We start from the raw sequence: 16,170 nt of genomic DNA, 5'->3' as shown, positions 1-16,170 counted from the left end.
TTACATAAACAATTATTAAAATATACACCTAGGAACTATTTATATATATATATGCTGGATATAGTTTACATATGACACATTAGTACTTGTTTATTTGTAACAAAAATTAATTTAAAGAACATTATTTGATGTTTATGAAGCACTTATAGTCAGATCTGGATAAGAAAATCCCAACATTAGAAACTATATAGTTTTCTTATTTTCTTTCATAAAAAAATAATATGCCCTAAGGATTTAATAAATGCATCATTAAAACTTAATTAAATCAAATCTAATATGTAGTTTTTAACATCGTTTTCATAGTTAGATCTTTTAATTGTTTTTTTTCTTAATCTCGATTATAAGGTAGAACATTTTTTTTTAACTGAGTTCCTTTTTAAATAGAAACCCTTGAACACTCTCTCAGCCACCTTAATCCTAGAATGAATTTATCTGGAAAATTAAAAAAATTACTTTGTTACTAATAATCTCTTAATTGTTTTATTAGGCTGTTTCTAAAAGACAATGAGAAATCATTTAACTCTTCAACTTCCTAGGTAAACCTGGCTACTTGTAAGAATGACTGTCCCCTTCAGAAGTGACTCATGTTAGGTTGCCTTTAACTATTATGGTTACAGTGGTTAACTTACATAATGTATAATAACTGATTGAAAACTTAGATCAAAATTTATTTATGATTCTAATTGATAATTGTGATCCTTAATATAATATTACTACACTAATTACACAAGATGTTAATATATTTGTAAAATTTAATAATAGTATGTTTTATCTTTCAATTCAAGAAAAGGAGAAAAATAATGAGTATACCTTGTTGATTTTGTAACTCTTATTTTTTAGGCTTAATTTCACTAACATTCTTACTAATTTAATTTTAGATTTTGTAGTAATAAATGTAATTAAATTATTCATTATGAATTGTTTCAGGGATACCTGGTCGGTTAAAATTGTTGGCAGACAATGTGGTTGCAACAATAGCATTATCATCGAATGGATAGGATTTTTGATATTAATATCATTATCATGGGCACTTCTATACACATTGTTTCACAATGAAATTACACCTCAGGGTGACCTGTTTAAAATTATTGCTCTCATCTTGCTTGCATATCTAGCTGGTCATCTTGTTGGTCTTATGCATTTGCCACCGTTACTTGGAATGCTAGTTACTGGTATTGCATTACGAACAATTGGTTTCTACCATGTTTCTGGCGTATATGAACATATAGTCGTCCATCTCAGGTAATCAGATAAAATTATTTTTCTTTACAATATACTTTGGATTGTTATCAAATGCTATTCCATTTCTTTTTATCCTCAATGATTCATAAGAGGTTTGTTTAAATCGATTATAGTCATTTAGTACTTATAATACTTATTCAGGGTTTTTTTAAGCAAGTTTTCTAATATATTTTATTATCAAATTTAGTAACTGTGAATACCATAAGATATGACCTTGTAACTATTTCTGTAAGATTTTCCTGACTACTTTTCTTTAGAAATTGTATTAACCTGCCTAAAATTCATTAATAATAACCTATTTCACATCTTTAACTTTCTGATTTTCTTATAGCCCATGGGTGTTACTGAAGAACACTACAATTAAATGTCTGTTTATATAATTTTGTAGTGTTTCATTTAATCCCCCCAGAAGATTTTCTCAATGCACACAATACAAAAAATTATCTAAACAAATGTTACTAGGACTGGAGAGGTACACCTTTCAGTGACCTTATATTTGACCTTTACCTTTACCAGTATTTCAAGGTTAATACCTTTTTTCAAATGGGATGACTTAGTTTTCACCCCCACAATGAAAGAAGCAGAAAATTTGACACCGGAATATGTGGTCACACGTACAACCCATTGGTCAAAAATAGGTCAATCCATTTAAAAAAAAATGTGTTAACCTTGAAATAATGTTCAAAGTCAAATCCAAGGTCACCATGAGATGTCCCCCCTCCAATCTGGGTAACTTTTGTTTAAGTTATTTTTTATATTCTGTGTAGTTTACGAGAAAATTACCTGGGGGAATTAAAATTAAACACTATATTTTTTCATTTTTTTCACACATACTAGTGGAGAAATGAAGCCTACAGTTATAATAATTTATATTTTTATTTAAGTCAATGAAAAATAAATATTTTCTAGGGATCTCTAGCTTAAATGATAAAAAAACTATAGTTCAGTACTTTAAAAAAAATTTCTAAAACTAATTTAAAGAAATAATGTGATGACCATGTTTGATTAATATATTCAATAAGGATTCTTATACTCGTCTAAGGATTTATGTATAATTATCATTTTACAGGTTTCAGCGGTTGGTACAAAATTCAGTAAAAAAAAGAACTTAGTTGTTTAATATAATAACATGTAATCTAATAATTATTTATGTACTCATATTAACAGAAATACCATATTGCTCAACAAACCGCAAGTAAATTGTTATTTTCCATCCAGTTTTAAATTAAAATAAATATATTTATATATATTACATTTTACCATTTTTTCTTATATTTTTTTGGATGTGTATCAGTTAAATGATCACCATAGCTTACACAATTAGTATGAAGTTTTCTGATTAAAAGTACCTTTTTTTATTTACTTAACTGTTTTAAAATATTATATCTGAGTAATAAAACATCTCACATGTAAATAAATTACACATTTGTCTGATATGACAGAGAAAAGAGTGAATTAAAATTTAACTGATAATACACTTTCATTGAATATCAGTTAAATTATAATCAAGACTGAAGGTGACTTAAATATCATAGGTATCTCTTAAAGAGAATAATTTTGTATTTAGTTGTGCATTGATTTCAACTAGATGCTCAGGAACCCTTTAGGCTCCTCACATCTGGCAATTTTGATTTTACATGTTACTCTTTGTGTACATCAATATCACGCTCTTTGGATTCACAAAAATATGAAAAAATAGTTTGAAAAATCAACATTTCATTAAGCATAATATTTAACATTTATAGAGGTGATATAGAAATATACATATTTTAGTTGTATAAAATGATTTCTTATTTTTACAATAGTTACAAATATTTCTTTTTTACAACTCAAAGGAAGTACATGTTTGGCTGGTGAAGCCACTTGGAAACACTGTGTTTTTCTTTTTTTTATATAAATCTAATTAATTCTACTTTATGTATTTTCATATTATCAGTAAAATGGAGATTATTATTATTTTTTCATCTCGAGGTCCTGGGTTCGAATTCCGATCAGGCGTGGCATTTTCACACATTATAAAAATTTTCATTCAACTCAACCTCTGAAGTAATACCTAACAGTGGTCCTGGAGGTTAAAAAAAATTGTAATTAGTTTTACAGCTGTGTTAATTGTTCTCAGTACTCTACAGAAAAGATTAATTTCTTCTATATTTTCAAAAAATTAATTTAATCAAGATACTTTTTTAAAAGAACCCTTAGAGCCTCAAGGTAACGATATATCGTACATAAGTGCATGTGCCAAAAGTCTCACCTCTACGATATATCGATATGTAGTTTAATGTTCATATATTTCTTTATGTTACCGCTAGATCGCTCATATAGTTTCTTTTTTCTTAAAGCTTACAATTCTTAGATATCGATAGTGTAGGTTGTTTTCATTTTACGATACGTATATTAGAGAATAATCGATTTCAAAATTCCGATAATCTCTGATGTAAACAGAAGTGTTTTCCGTGCATTCATGGTTATGTTTTGGTTACTCCGTGCGTTTATAAGGGATTTTTTATAGATATTATAATATTATTCTATGAAATTAGAGTTTTAATTATAGTGTTAGTTGTAGTTTTAGTTACCGCGATCCGTAAAATATTCAGATTTATTCGTTAGTTCGGTGTTTTTTTTCTGCAATATCCGGGCCTAGTAGACGTCTTACCGATGCAGAAATTAATAACTTTTTTGTTGATGATACTGATAGCGATTTCGAATTATCTAGTGACAGTGGGGCTGAAGAAGATGATGAATTAATCACAAGTGATAATGATTGGGATTCAGAAGAAGATGAGGCCTACAGAAACATCATTGAACCGGAAGATAATGTCCCTCTTCCACATCAATTTTTGGAACTCCCCGGCCCAAAACATATGCCTAATTCAGGTTCCACACCTATAATTTATTTTTATTTATTATTTAAACTTAATTTATTTGAACTGATGGTGAAAGAAACTAATAGATCAGCCAATCAATATTTAAATGCAAATAGAGATAGGCTGTCTGAACCATACCGAAAATGGAAAAATATTACCATTTCTGAAATGAAAGGTTTTATAGCTTGCATACTGAATATGGGGATAATTAGAAAACCTACTCTTAAGAGTTACTGGAGTACAGTATCATCACAGGCAACCCCTTGGTTTAGTAAAATGTTTTCAGCGCACCATTTTAGAATTATTTTGAAATTTTTTCATTTAGTTGACAGTGCAAGTTGTCCCCTGCCTGGCCATGCTGATTATGACCCCTGCATGAGGTATCAACCAAATACAGTTTTTCGGCATCATTATACTCCTCATGAACAAATCAGTATACATGAGAGCTTAGTTGGTACTAAGAGTCACACTTTATTGTTACAATTCTTGCCAAATAAACATCACCACCGTTGGGGGATAAAATTTTGGATGCTATGCGACTCTGTTACTAATTACTGTTTAGCTTTCTTTACCTACAAAGTCAAGAAGATAAGCAAGAAATTGCTACATTAGGTTTAGGTTATTGTGTAGTTAAAAAATTATTAGTTATGTGTAACTATCTGAATAAAGGTTACCACCTGATAACTTTTTTTGTGGATAACTTTTTATGTCAGTACCATTACTAAAATATTTGTTTATTGCTGGTTCATATATCACAGGTACCATCCATAAAAATAGAAAATTTTTACCTCAGCAATTTAAAAAAATGTTTTCTGTTGGTGAAAAGCTGTATTTTCATTCTGGTCCGGTACTTGCTTGTGCATATAGGGAAAAGAAATCTCAAAAAGCTCCTGTTTTACTTCTTTCAAGTAAATGTATGGCAAGAAATGTTGAAGTAAATGTCCCTCTCAGGCAAGAAATTGGATCAAAGCCGGCTATAATACATGAGTATAATAAGTGCATGGGAGGGATAGATACGTCAGACATGATGTTGTATTCATACTTGGATGAAAGGAAAACCATGCGTTATTGGAAGAAGGTGACCTTTAATGTAATGGGGAGAATGCTTTTGAATTCATATATTTTGTATCACCAGCATAACAAGGGATAAAAAATTAAATCAAGACTTCAGTTCAACATAGAAGTTATTGAAGCACTAGCAGACGACTGGTTAAAAACAAAAGCCATTCTCAAAGATCCACAAGGGCCACCTGGGTTGAGAAAATTACCTGATAAAAAGGAAGCAAGGTGCTGCGTTTGTACACAAGAAAAAAGACATAGACGATCAAGAACAGTTTGTATCTGCTGTAGTAAAGGCTTACACGGAGAATGGCTTTCAAAGCATAAATGTTAAAAAAAATGTGGTAACACAAAAATTTCAATAACTCTGTAAATAATATGACTTTTTAAGTGAATTTTTTTTTATTTTGTTCACAAATAATTTTAGTTTTTAGAAACAGTGATAGATTAGATATAAATAGCAAGGATTTTTTTTTCAAATAAAGAACAAACAGTATTTTTTTTTTTTAAATGAAAAAAGTTGAATTTTATTTTTTTTTAAATTAATCAAAGGTGTAACACCATTTTGGATCACAGTACCACAATCTACATAGTTTACTGAGTAAGTACAATTTTTTCATAATTTTATTGTGTATATTGTTGATTCTGTGGCATTTCTACCAAACGTCTCCTTTTTTTTGAAAAACGTGCTTGAGGCTTTTAACTAATACTTACAAAATAGGCTTGAGGTCGAAAGGGTTAAAATTTAATTTAAATTTAAATCATAAATTTAATAAAAAATGTTATATTAATTAATAGAGGAGATTAAGAAAACATTTTTTTAAGTTTTTTTTTTAATTTATGACTATGTAACAAACTACCCTGATCTGACAAAAGAAAATACCTATGTTTCTACTGTAAAATAAATCTGATGTGGACACCACATTACTTCCTTGTATGCCTATTACATTACATATAAACATTTTTAAAAGTACATAAAATGTTATTTCACTAATAACTTCTAATTTTTTAATTTTTTTTTAATTGTTATTACTGAATTATTATTTATTGTAACATTTTTTACAATCAGAGGTTAATAATAAAGCAATATATTTAAATAAAAAAAAAAAGGTTAAAATATGAAAAACGAAAAAAAGGAAGAAAATGCTGCAAACAAAGAAAGAATAAAAAGATCAAGAGAGGATTATGTATATAAAGAGAGAAAATTTGAAAACTAAAGAACGTGTATACAAATTAACACCAGATGAATTTTTACATCAAACAAAGAGCGATTAAATGATTGGCAACAAAAAACAAATAAATGATGATCAACTCCAACTTACGGAGAATATTGTCCAACAATACCAGAGGAGTAATGAACTAAAAGATAAGAATTTTTGGCAATTCATCAAATACTGGGCATGTATGCCTTAGTGCAGTGGTTTCCAAACTTTTCCGAGTTGCGGCGCCTTTTTTCAATTAAAGGTTTTCCATGGCATTCCTAAGTAAAAAAGTATGACTACTCGTAAGTAAGAGATAAAAATTAATAAAACTCATGTATCTTTATTATTTTTCTACTTTATTAACATTAAATTAATAATTATAAATGTCTTGGTTCAATTAATTATGAAACTTTTACAATATTTCGTGGCGCCCCCTGTAAAGAGACTGTGGCTCCCTGGGGCACCGCAGTGTACAGTTTGGGAAGCACTCCTTAGTGTATATGTTGTTCTTATGAGGGTCTATTTTTCAGTCACTCTGTAGTTAACTTTAATGTAGGAAAAAAAAATTAAAAAGAAATTCAGTATAATTAAATAAAATTAAACAGAAATTAAACTAGAAAATTCAAAAAAGTACTATTCTAAATTATAACTTTCAATAAATATTAAATAATCAGATGTTTCACCAAATCTATTGCATATAAACATATGTAATAATGCCTATTAAATGACATATACACAATTTTAAAAGTACAAAAAATTTTATTTCACTAATAACTTCTGATTTTATATACACACACACACAGACACACACACACACGAGTATATGTATTTATATATATTATATTTATCGTATATTTATTTACTTTCTTGTTATTATTGAATTATTGTAATTTTTTTTTACAATCAGAGGTTAATAATTATTATTAAATCAATATATTTAAATTAAAAAAAGGAGATGAAGTCTGATTTGAACTGATGTGACGTCCCTTGTAAGATCCAATTATTTCATTAATTAAAATTTTATTTGGCTATAACTCTGGAACCACAGAAAGTAAGTACCACTGTTGAAATGCTCTCAGTGAGGGATTATTACTACAGTTAAGAAAAATTCCAAAATCCAAACCTTTTTGGATTTTGAAAATAATAAGCCCTCATTCAAAAAGGTTTGGATTTTATGCTTTTTTTGGATATTTTTGTTTCAGTCGATTGCAATCAAAAGGGGAGGTGCACAACTAAATGTTACAGCAATCCTAAATCCAGAATTTCAACTTATTATGGCTAATTGTTTTTGAGTTATGTGAGATACATACGTACATCCATACATAGGTTACAGACATCATGCTGAAACTAGTCTAAATGGATTCAGAGATGGTCAAAATGGATATTTTCGTTGAAATCTGAAAACCGAAATTTTTTATGATCACTATATTTTCTTTACTACATACAAGGAAGTAAAAATCATTTCATATAACTAAGATATGTGTATTTCTTCTGCATCCCTTCTATTAATGGAAATAAAATGTTATTCATGATGAAACATATTGATTTCTCATAGTACTTTTTCATATTTTCATGAATCCAAAGGGCTATTTTTGTTACCCAAAACCAATCACAACTCCAAAACAAGAGTTATCAGTCAGTTTCATTTAGAAAAAAGAAATAAATGAAAAAACCAATCCAATAAAAACAGAACACATTCGTTCATGTTAGGGAATAACTAACAAAACAAAATTAATTAACAAATGAAGAAGACAAAGAATTAAAAACCAAAACAATGAACAAAAAAAATAAAACCTAATTGCCTCAAAGTAGAAAAACCAATAATTTTCTTTAAATTATGTTCTCCACAAGCAGCAAACCTGGACAAAGTTGTAATAATTAAAGAAACAACTATTAAATAATAAGATATTAATGAAGATAATAATAATCTAATTACCTGAATTATCTAAAATAACCTTCTGATCTAAATTAGTTGAATTACCTAAATTATCTTTTTAAAATGTGTTTAACCTTTTTGTTGAATACATTTATTTTATTCATCGTTTAAAACAGCTATACATTTTAAAGTAGTCAAAGTCACCAGAAGTCAGATAAGGCCCAAAGGGCCTTATTTCATGTGGTAATCCTTTAATATCCTTTTTAATACATTTTTAATATTTAAAAATTATTTGAATTCTTTGAAAAGTTACATTAGAGTAAATGTTCTTTCGCTCTTTATTTCTGGAATGTTAAATTTTGATTTTGGTCAGAACTACTCAAAACTGGAATCTATAATTAAGTTATTTGAAGTTTAAATTCATTGTGTATAAATAAATTTTCTTGATTTTTAAATCTATTTTACACTAATAATATTTTATTTTTGTATTGTCAAGTAGTATTTATTTTTCTATAATCATTTTAAATAAATTAATAAATAGTGTGTTTTGTATTTATATAATTTTTTTTTTTTTTTTTAATTTTGTTATATAATTTATTGTGGTTCCAGAGAATTTGCACTTAGTGTCATTCTAATCAAAGCTGGACTGGGATTAGATGCTGGTGCTTTACTGAAATTAAGCTTCGTTGTAATTAGGCTTTCACTACTGCCATGCATAACAGAAGCTGTAGCTGCTGCTGTCATCTCGCATTACATAATAGGTTATCCATGGTTGTGGGGTCTACTTTTAGGGTCAGTTTACATTATACCTATTATTAACGTACTGTACTTCTCTAGTTATATCATAGATTTTAGAAAAATGAATAATTCTATTTCGTTTCATAATATATATATATATATATATATATATATATATATATATATATACATAGAAGAAAATGTACATTATATTTTATGTAAAATATATAAATGTTATTGAACTTCAGTCTAGATAAAATGATTCATTTGTTATTCATTAGCAAGTAAACATTGAGTAAAACTGCTAAAGCCGTCTACAGTAGTAAACAAAAGGAATATTTTTATGAATATTAAAAACTACCAAACTACCATCTATGGTATGTAACCTAAAAGATTGTAGGTGAGTTGATATAAAACACAAATCACTTGTCAAAAAAAGTTATTATCTTTTTGAAGAATAACAATATACTAAGCCAGGCTTATTAGGGAAATTGAATGGTGGATTTCTGTTGCATCTTCTTCAAGTCAAACATACTGTTGTCTATTGACATAAGCCTTCCAAAATGCAGATGTTATTCTGCCCTTATAAACGCACTCTCCCATTAGTTTTTCTCAGAGACTGACTAAAGTGATTATTAATACCCAGATAAAAATGTGTAAAGTTAAATAATGTATATTTTATAATAAAACATTTGTTGAATACAAACAGCATGTTAAGATTGAAAAAATATATTAATACATACTTATGTTTATATATGTTCTAGGTGAATAGAAAAATCAGGCTTATCACAATGCACCCATCTAACTGGAAAATGAAATGTAATATATTTGCATTATTGCTTATAATTATAAATTTAAATATAATTAACCAAACTTAACGTACACTTGCTAATCTTGATTAGCAAGTGAAGTTAATGAGGGAAGCAATCATAGGTTAAGTTTGGTTAGATTATATTTATAATTTCCAATTAGCGGGCGCATTGTAATAAGCCTGATTTTTTAATTCACCTCTAACATATATTTTTAAAAGATTATTAATCCAAGTCTTTTCTTTGAATTTATTTATTATTTTTAGATAAATACATTTTAGTGACCCTTATCTTATTAAAAAAAAACAGTCACTACATTTAATAAATTATCCATAATTAGAATACAGATCTATTCGTAATTGGTAATTTTTGTAAGATTAACATCATTGTGTAACTAATAAGCTCTCAGACTTCTTCTCATTCTGAATCTATCTCATTTTTATGATATATTTTTTCTAAAATTTAGAGCTCGAGTTTAACAAGACTTTAAAGATGTTTGTGAATAAAATATTAAGAGCGTTTGTTACCAAACTTCATATAAACATTCTTGTTATTATTATTTTAATAATTAATAGAATTATTAATTATATGTTATTAGAAATAGTCAATATATTTAGTGTTAACAATGAGAACACTTGAAAATGTTCATATTTTCATTAATATAATTTATATCAATTCTTCAAGAAACAATGTTTTTTTTGTTTTTTTTAAAAATATTTATGTCAGTATTAGCTTAGTGCCAAAATGAAGCAAGACATTTGTGGCGGTTAATAATATGTACTTTGTAATAAATATCTGATTTAATTTGAAGATTAAAAATTTAAATAAAAACGTTAATCTATTCACATCATAATATTATTATTATATGTGATTTATAATTATATCCACTAAGTTAAGAGTTATAGTTTAAATAATTATTTCTTCCTTACCACAAAGATCTGTTAGTTAGCATAATAGCAGCATTCTGTCTGCATCATTTAATTAACTGTTTTAACAAAATATTTACAATTGTTCATCATGAAGTACTTAATCCATACTGCTGATTAAAAGTGATGAAATTTATTCATACATATTAACAACACAGTTTATATGCAAACTAATGAACATGATTAATTTTAAATTAAAAGAACCTTAAATTAGTAGATGTCTATATTCAGAGTAAGATAAAAATTTATATCTTGATACAGCTTTAGCATGCTCCAAATTGTCTTATGTAAATGTTAGAATAAAGTTCAACATTGGTATTAGCAAGACAACAACACATCACCTGTAATGTCTCACTATGTTAATGTCTCACCAGCAGAAATCTGGTAATTTTTTTTACAAGAATTTCCTAATGTTTGCTGAAATGTATCCTAAACGAAAATAAGCTATTTTATATGAACAGAAAAAATAATATTGATCTAAGATAAAAGAAGATACAGAAATTAAAGATAGACATCATCACTACATGGAGCTAGACCATTTGCCTGACATTTCTATTATAACTTTAAGTATTGTTGATATGGTATTCATTTAAATATTTTCTTAAACATTGTAATTAATCTTTCATTTGATTACTTAACTGAATTAAAAAATATATACTCGTATATTTACACTGTGCAGATTTATGTTGAGTGCTGTGTCACCAGCTGTAGTAGTTCCAGTTCTTCTGAACCTCAAAGAGCGTGGGTATGGCGAAGCAAAAGGAATCTCAACACTTGTCATTGCTGCCTCCAGTATTGATGACATTGCTGCTATTTCAATATTTGGTGTTTGTTTAGGCATGCTATTTTCAGAAGGTATGTTATTTGTTTCCATTATTCAGTGTGCATTCAGAGATAATTAATGTTGACGTAGTCATAGTTGACATAACACAGACAACTTTGAAAGAAATCAAGACTATAATTGTTTCTTTCTTTAAATCATAATTCAATATGAATAATTTCAATAATTTGCTTACAAATTATGAGGGCATTATTATTCCAAAATTATATATAAGCATTAAATTTATAGGTAGGCTAGCTACTTATTCAATGATATAAGGCTTTAATTGTACCATTAATTTAGGAGAAAGGTGGTGTATTATTTAGTGTTTATTTTACGGTACTGTTTTTTAATTGCTATTTATTCACTTTATTTTAGTTTGAAATATTGATATAGGATTGGATTTTAATTCAGTTGTGCTGCTTTGTTAATATATTCTGTGATTTTAGCATTGTCTTAAATACAATTATTGTGGATTTTACTTCATTTCAGGTTTGAGTTAAGTCTAATCACACAAGTGAATTTTTAATTTGTATTCTGTAAAATAGTATGTATGTTTCTCTGTTGAGTTAGCATTTGCCTCTATCATACATATCATACATGATTGTGATTATCAGAAAAACGTTTTCAAAAATTTCAGAAAAATGTATGGTGTTATTGAAGTGATTAGTGATTCACCACTAATCCAACCACTGAATAGTGATAATTTTCCATTCAACACAAGGTTGTTGGTTTGAATCTCACTCAGATTTAGCATTTTCATGAATTTATTTTATTATATTATTTACTTGTATGTGGTATATTTTAATTGTAAACTGAATGATTATAACTGAACAAGTTATAGGTAAATTATTTTTTTTGTTCAGTGACGGTACTTGACAAGATCTTTTTATTGAAAAAATGTATAAATAGTCAAAATTATATAATCTTTTTTATAAATAATTAAATATCATTCTCATATATATGTATATATATATTTATTTATACTTTTCATTAAATGCTGCTATTACTTAGTTCATTTAATTATTAATTTGAAGATTACTTGATATACGAAAATTAACATCTACTGCAAATAAATAATTTCTTTTTTAATTATTAAAATGATGACATTTAATTACTATTAAGCATGTGTTTAAGCCTATGAACCTTTAAAATGTATTTAAAACTTGTTTCACATTTTAATTTTCTACATAAAACTAAATTATTAAAGGGTGTATCCATTTTTATAATAATTATTATTGTAAAATTTAATCTGTTCATATTTCTCTATTAATTATTTTTTTGGTAATACTAAAACAAAAATAAATTCTAATATGGATTCATTTTTGATCCTTTATCAACTCTTTTCTACAATTTCATATCTATCTCTATAGAAAAATTATATTTTTTATCAGTGCAGTGTGTAATTATTAGAACTTTACATATATTGGTTTTAAAAAGCATTTTTATGTTGTTTGTACCTTATACATAATGGAAATTTTCTTTTGTGCACCCCCACACACATGTAAAATCCACAGTCTAGACTCTGTATTTAATACATCCACTATTATTATTAACTATTTTGATTAGTTTTGTCATAACATTTTCATTATTATTGCATGCAACGTGTGTATCTTCAAAATATTGACTATCTTATGTGTTTTCAAAAAACCAAGATTTTGAAATTTAAAGTTCACCAGATTTTCCCGTTATTTTGATTCTTTTAAATTTATTTAAATTGTAATTACTAAAGTTGTTCTGAAAATTCTCCAATTTTTTTAATATACTTTTAAACATTTTTGTCTTATGTATGTTTTTATCTTTGAAAGAGTTATTTTTAATTTAATTTTCTATAACGATATCTTGAAAAATATCTGAGAGTCATTTTTATGGCTGTTATGATTTATTGTTTCACTGGAATAACTTTGTTCACAGTTATTTCTTTCATATAAATTTTGAATTCTGATTTATTATCTTTCTTTCTGTATGGTCATTTTTCTGTAATGGGCAAAATAAAATACTGACTTTTAACTTTTTAATATAGAAGTAATTGGAGAGATCCAATCTTATATTAGTTTTTCAATGAATTAAGTTTTTTTTTAATAATTTCCTATTTTACCTTTCAGTTTACTTAAGTACTATATATGTATTTATTCTAATAAATTATGCTTAACTTCCATAATTTTGAAGTTTTTTTAAATATGTGCAGTATTGCACATTGTATATGTATATGTAAATCATAAATTACTTTTATTTGTTTGTAGGTGATATTATTCACCAGCTGGCTCATGGACCAATAGAAATGGTAATTGGGTTTAGCAGTGGAATTGCATGGGGACTTTTAATAGCATATTTTCCTCATAGGGATGATGTAAGTTCTACATGAAATACTTATTCGTTTTATAATATGCTTTTAAAAAGCTGAGTTTCAATGAATAGATTTTTTTTGTAAACTATTGTATGAATCAAATTTTTAATTTTAAATAAAATTTATATCTGATGAGATTTTAAGAGTGAAATTAATAAAAGCAAGTATATCTCAAATAATATGTTCTGAAGTATAAAAATGTCATACTACCATTAAAAAAAAATATATATTTATTTAATTGATTGAGTTCAACAGGCAAATTATATACTACATGTGTACTGTCTTTGCCTCATAATTTACATCAGGTTACCCTTTCATACTCAAAGATTAAAGTAGTTTTATTAGATATAAAAGTGGATAGTTATTTTAGATTATATCAAATTTATGTATTATATATATATGTAAAATGTACAGAGTGTCCGAGATAAAGATATGCAAAAGTCTAAATATAAGCCATTGCTTATATTTAGAAAATCAGATGTCATAATCTCTTAAAGGTAGGCTCAATCGACAGGAAATATCCCTAAGAATTTGTTCTGTATACTCCCAAGGTCAGCAGAGTATGCATCTGTAGGCAAGCTGACTCACAGTGCTATTATTCTAGCCAGTAATAGTCAAGATGTGGACTACACAATAGAAGATTCAGTACGTGCTTTAGTTAGCAGAGTTTAAATCAGTTACATGTGTTCAACAGTTTGTATGAACTGAATCGAATATCGATTCTCCTACATTCAAGTCTATTCATCAGTGGGGTACTACTTTAAGAGAGACTGGAAGCTTGGTTTCACAAACTGGAAATTATCCAAAAATTTCAGTTAGTAACAAGACAATGGATTGTGTATGCGAAGCATTCACTGCCAGTCCTGGTAAATCAATTAGGTGTGCTAGTTACAAACTTCAGATTTCTTGTTCCACTGTTAATGACATTGTTAATAAGCACTATGTTTGCAATCATACAAGTTACAACTCCTTCATCACACTAAACCAAAAGACCACTGCCTACAATATCTATTTGGTGTAGAAGTAACACATCATGTTAAAAACAATCCTAATTATCTTGACACATTGTTATTTAGTGATGAAGCAACCTTTCACATGTGCAGGAAAGTTAACAGAAACAATTGTCAAATTTGGATTACTGAAAACCCCCATAGAATAAGTGAAAATGAAAGGGTCACCCAAAAAGTGATGTCTGGTTAGGGGACTGCATAAAAATGGTGTCATCGGTCCGTTCTTTTTTTCATGGAGCCCAGAGTGACAGGATTCGTGTACCTCAACATGCTTGAAAACTTTGTTCCACAGATTCCTACTGACTTCAATTTCCAATAAAGTGGTGTTCCACCACACTTTCATAGAAACTTTATCATATTCTTGAACAACACTTCCCGCGGATGTTTGATCAGATGAGAATATCCAACTGCATGGCACCTAGATCTCCAGATATTTGGACTGGAGATTTATTATAAGCACAACTGAGGGTAAATAGTCAATAGTCTCAGGAATAGAAGAGGAATTCATTTCCAATGACAATGAGAATGGATAAACATGGGGAATTAACCCTGAGAACAAATCCTATAGACTTGACTACAGTGAGATGGCAACCCCACTATCAAGAAAACTCAGCACACCGCTCCTAACTCAGTCTGGGGAAATCTTATTACTAGCAAACATTTATTGGCCTCAGAACAGGTCAGGACTAATTAGATTAAAAATTGGAATGTTAAATTTAAGAATAAATGGATATCATAAAGAATACAAATTGCTACTTGGAACATGAGGGGTATGGTGTATAAGGAGTTAGAATTGGTTATGATGTTGCAGGAAAACAATATAAAAAAAGATAAAACAGAAACAAAAAAGAAGTTGAAAGGGAGCTGCTACAGAGGCAATTATGTGATTTGCAATCTAGTTGTGTACTGGGGTTAACCAGACCTAACGAGCTAGTAATACTTTAATCTTTAAAAGTGTTACTTTTTTAATCAATATATGTTGGGAAGCAAAAATTTGAGATTACAAGTTGGTGAATGATAGGATCCTTCTGTCAGATCAATGAACTAATGATTGATGAGTTACAGGAGGTAATTAAAAACATTAAGAATCACTAATCGCCAGGTCCAGATGGAGTTAATGCAGAATTGATAAAAATGGAGGATTACTGTTGCATATGAGGTTGTTGCATTTGTATAATGTTTGTTGAAAAAGTCACAAAATTCCCAGGGCTTGGGGAAAGTCCAGAGTAATTTTGTTATTTAAAAAAGGGATCACGTGCTGATCCTTTTTTAAATAA

General features: G+C 27.8%; 1 protein-coding gene across 3 annotated transcripts in view; it reads left to right on the top strand.

Moving 5' to 3' along the window:
* The window catches only part of LOC142318819 (sodium/hydrogen exchanger 9B2-like), a 188,751-nt gene that overhangs the window by 127,262 nt on the left and 45,319 nt on the right, over positions 1-16,170 (top strand). For all 3 annotated transcript variants that reach the window (XM_075355328.1, XM_075355330.1, XM_075355329.1), the window contains 4 exons: positions 928-1,242; positions 8,853-9,035; positions 11,396-11,571; positions 13,780-13,886. In XM_075355328.1, the coding sequence (XP_075211443.1) occupies positions 928-1,242; positions 8,853-9,035; positions 11,396-11,571; positions 13,780-13,886 (781 nt within the window). The remainder of the gene's footprint in view (positions 1-927; positions 1,243-8,852; positions 9,036-11,395; positions 11,572-13,779; positions 13,887-16,170) is intronic.

Source organism: Lycorma delicatula, chromosome 2, assembly GCF_047948215.1.
Source record: "Lycorma delicatula isolate Av1 chromosome 2, ASM4794821v1, whole genome shotgun sequence".
NCBI lineage: Eukaryota > Metazoa > Arthropoda > Insecta > Hemiptera > Fulgoridae > Lycorma > Lycorma delicatula.
Note: the sequence above shows the minus strand (reverse complement) of the source record. Positions and strands in the feature narration are given on the sequence as shown.